General features: G+C 50.1%; 1 protein-coding gene across 1 annotated transcript; it reads left to right on the forward strand.

Annotated features, from left to right (window-relative positions):
• Positions 1-3062: 3062 nt before the first annotated feature.
• EAH_00058440 (hypothetical protein) lies at positions 3063-3923 on the forward strand (the record flags this gene model as incomplete). Its single annotated transcript, XM_013397294.1, has 1 exon — positions 3063-3923. The coding sequence occupies one exon, from the start codon at positions 3063-3065 to the stop codon at positions 3921-3923; it is 861 nt and encodes a 286-aa protein (XP_013252748.1).
• Positions 3924-4519: the final 596 nt, after the last annotated feature.

The following is a 4519-nucleotide window of genomic DNA, read 5'->3' on the forward strand; positions in this document are numbered from 1 at the left end:
ATATATATATATATATATGTAGACAGAGAGAGAGAGAGATAAAGACAGAGAGAGACAGAGAGAGAGACAGAGAGAGACAGAGAGAGAGAGACAGAAAAGAGAGACAGCAGCAAATCCTTGCATTCCTACATCTTGTGAGCGAGAGACATCGCATGCACAAGGGTTTAGGGTTTAGGGTTTAGGGTTTATTGCTTTCCTTGAGGCTTTTCTTCTTTAACAAGAGATAATAACTCTTCCTGAAGACGAGCGTATTTAATATTATTACCCCGAACAAAACACTCAGAGACCCTCCAAAAGCTTTCGCCGTCCTAAACATTAAAAAGGAGACAGTTAAATCAAAAGGAGACAGACGCTTCAATTTAACAGAGGATATAAATATAAATAAATAAATAAAGATAAATAAATAAATAAATAAAGATAAATAAATAAATAAGTAGAAATAAATAAATAAATAAATAAACTAAAGAGAGAAGCAGAGATAAATAAAGTAAAAAGAAAGAGAGATAAATAAATTAAAAAGGAGACAGTTAAATCAAAAGGAGACAGACGCTTCAATTTAACAGAAATAAATCTAAATAAATAAATAAATAAATAAATAAAGATAAATAAATAAATAAATAAATATAAATAAATAAACTAAAGAGCGATAAATAAATAAATAAGTTAAAGAGATAAATAAAAAGGAGACAGCTATATCAAAGAGGAGACGCTAAAATAAAGTAAATTGCAGACAAAAGAAAAGAGCAGACAGACAAACAAAAAGAGACAAACAAATAAAAAGGAGACAAACAAAAGGAGACAGATAAACAAAATAAACAGCTAGAAAGACACAGAGCTAAAGGAGACAGCTGCAGCAGCTGCAGCAGCAGCACCAGCAGCACCAGCAGCACCAGCAGCAGCACCAACAACAGCAGCAGCAGCAGCACCAGCAGCAACAGCAGCAGCAGCTGCTGCAGCAGCAACAGCAGCAGCACCAGCAGCAGCAACAACAGCAGCAGCAGCTTGCCTTTGATGTGCAGACAGAATTTTTAAGCTGCAGATTCATAAACCCGTCACAGGCCGCCAGCATACCGCTGTATGTCTCTCCGTTCTTCAGCTCCACCATCTGCAGCAGCAGCAGCAGCAGCAGCAGCAGCAGCAGTAGCCAGAGCAGCAGCAGTAGCAGAAGCAGCAATAACAGCAAGAGCTCCACCATCTGCAGCAGCAGCAGCAGCAGCAGCAGCAGCAGCAGTAGCCAGAGCAGCAGCAGTAGCAGAAGCAGCAATAACAGCAAGAACAGCAGCAGCAGAAGCAGCAATTAAAGCTACAGTGTACAACACGGGGATAGATGCTGCAGCAGGAGATTTAGAAAGCAGCAACTGCTCAACCTTTACAGCTGCTGCTGCTGCTGCTGCTGGATGCTGCAGCAGGAACAGCAGCAGCAGCAAGAATAGCAGCAGTGACAGCAGCAGCAGCAGTAACACAGCATCATGAACAGCAGCAACAACAACAGCAACAGCGAGAGCAGCAGCACCGCAACCACGTACAGCAGCAGCAGCACAACAGCAACAGCATCAGCAGCACAAACAGCAACACCGAAAGCAGCAGCAGGACAAACAGCAGCAGCAGCAACAGCAGCAGCAGCAGCAACAGCATGAAGGTTACCAGTGGACGGTTCTGTGCAGCGCGAAGCAACGCCAGTGGCAGCTGCAAAACAAAAAAGAAAACACCTAAACCCTAAACCCTAAACCCTAAACCCTAAACCCTAAACCCTAAACCCTAGGGCAGGCCTCGTGCGTCTCCAAGACACCAATGAGACCCCACAAACATGCAGAAGCAGAGGAGAGCAACACGGTTATATAAGAGAGCAGCTGCAGCAGCAGCAGCAACAGCAGCAGCAGCAGACCAGGGAGCAGCGCCAGCTGCAGCAGCACCCGCTGCAGCAGCAACAGCAATACCCGTGGCTGTAGCATCTGCAGCAGCATCTACGGCAGCAAAACCAGGACAAGCAGCAAGGAAGCAACAGCAGCAGCAGCAGCAGCCGCAGCAGCTGCTGCTGCTGCTGCACTCCACTGAGTTTAGAGACCTTCAGCTGCTTGCAGATAAATCCCTCTTCAATTTAAATCAATAAAATAAATAAAAATTAAATAAATAAAACAAAAAACAAAACCTACCGGCATCTTCTTCTTTCAGCGGGGGCCGCAGCCCTCTGAGGTGTACAGGCAGCTAAGAGACAGATAAATAAAATAATAATAATATTAACAGCAGAAAATAAACAAATAATGAAAATAAATTATACAAACAACAAACTTTTTAAGTCCAGCAGCACCATACAACCGCGGAGCAGCAGCTCCCGCCTCTGCTGCTGCTGCTGCTGCTGCTGCAGCTTCTGCTGCAGCCAGAACAGCAGCAGAGCTGCAACAAACGTAATTGCTCTTCCTCCAGTTGTCTAAAATAAATTAAAACGAGCTAAGACATTTTGCTGCTGCTTCTTTTTGTGTTTGTTTATGCAGACGGAGGTTTAGCTGTATATTGTTTTTGAGGGGCCCTCTGATGGGGGCCCCTACGCTGAGGGTTTAGGGTTTAGGGTTTAGGGTTTAGGGTTTAGGGTTTGGGAGGGAGACCAACCCCTTCGCGAATTTCATTCTACCACACCGCGCTTATTGTGTTTAGGCAGCAAGAGCACCAGCAGCAGCAGCAGCTGCTGCTGCTGCTGCTGTGCCCTTGCACACGTTATAACAGCAGCAGCAGCAGCAGCAACAGCAGCAGCAAACTACACACAATCGCAGCATACACCACCTTTGCGGATCATCCTCAGCAGCTGCAGCTGCTGCAGCAGTTGCTGCTGCGGTAATGGGGAAATGCAGCTGGGAGTGCAGCAAGGGCCCCAGACGCTGAGCTGCTGCTGCTGCTGCTGCTGCTGCTGCTGCTGCTGCTGCTGCTCTTAGCAGGCAGTATTCAGCAGCACGACGGTCTCCAGTCTCCGGGTTAATCAGCACGCCACCGCTGCTGCTGCTGCTGCTAGAAAAAAGAGCTCTCTTTCCTCGGGTTTGTTGCTGCAGTAGCAGGAGCGACAGCAGCAAATGCAGCAGCAACAGCAGCAAACAAGCTGCGTCGCGGGGCTGCGAGTGGAAGTGCTGCCGCTGTTGGGTTGCACAGACCCTTTGTTGCGAGAGCGCGCAGCAGCAGCAGCAGCGGCAGCAGCAGCAGCAGCAGCAGCAGCAACACCAGCAGCAGCAGCAGCAAAGCGACCTGCAGCAGAAGATGCGGCAGTGCTACCATTAGGAGAAGGAGAGGAGCTGAGTATAGAAGCTGCGGGCACTTCATTGGCTTTGCTGCTGTCTGTCTCCCCCCAGCAGCAGCAGCAGCAGCAGCAGCAGCAGCAGCAGCAGCAGGAAACAGCAGCAGTGCATGCGCTGGGTAGAAAGCGGAGTTCTCTCTTTCAGCTTCGAGATGATGTTATAAGCCAGAGACATTGTTTGCTGCTGCTGCAGCAGCAGCAGGATCGCAGCAAGCTGCAGCGGCAAGTCGCGCTGCTGCTGCCGCCTCTGGTTGCTGCGCTGCAGCAAGCAGGTCTCTCACTGTCTTCTGCTGCTGCTGCTGCTGCTGCTCCTATTGGGGCTCCAAATGGCTCCTTCACCCCTGCTGCTGCTGCTGCTGCAGCAGCAGTTTCTTGCGCTGAGATTGTCTTCGAGTGTACAGACATCTCAAAGGGAGACGGAGAGACTGTTGCTGCAAGCCTGAGCGATCCGCAGCAGCAGCAGCAGCAGCAGCAGCTAGAACAGCAGCAGCACAATGAGGATCCGGACATAGCAGCAGCAGCAGAAGCTGCTGCTACTAGCGCAGCAGCTTGTGGGTGCGCTCGTGTGCCTGCCAGTTTGCTGCTGGGGTTCTCAGCAGCAGCAGCAGAGCAGCAGCAGATCTTGCTGCTGTCTTTGTTGTAGACGGCAGCACGAACGGCTCTTGGGTTGATGCTGCTGCAGCACCAAAGGGAGAAGCTGTTGCCTGGTCTCTCTCAAGTGTATTGTCTCTTGCTAGGCCTCGTCAGTCCCCTTGCTGCTGCTGCTGCTGCTGCTGCTGCTTCTGCGTATGCTGCTGTTGCTCCTGTATATGCTGCTGCTGCAGCTTTTGCTGCGGCGGAGGCTTTATCGACATTCGCCTCTACGTGCTGCTGCTACGACTGCTGCTCCTGCACCCGCTGCTGCTGCACCCGCTGCTGCTGCACCTGCTGCTGCTGTTGTTGCTCTTGTTTCCGTCGCTGCTGCTGCACTTATTTGTGCGGCAGGTTCTTCAGCTGCTGCATGTTGTTGCTGCTGCTGCATTTGTCTCTGGAGCAGCTGGTGTAGCTTTGAGTGGATTCGTTTTTGCTGCTGCTGCTGCTGCTGCACTGGCTGCTGCTGCTGCGGTGTATGTACAGTTCGAGAAGCGGGGCCCCCTATTGCTGCTTTTCGCTGGCGCCTCATACTTCGCCTCTGTGCTGCATGCAAAACATCAGGGGCCCGCTGCTGCTGCGGCTCGCTGCAGCAGCAGCAGCAGCAGC

Source organism: Eimeria acervulina, genomic scaffold (assembly GCF_000499425.1).
Source record: "Eimeria acervulina Houghton genomic scaffold, Eah_scaff1318, whole genome shotgun sequence".
Taxonomy (NCBI): Eukaryota; Apicomplexa; class Conoidasida; order Eucoccidiorida; family Eimeriidae; genus Eimeria; species Eimeria acervulina.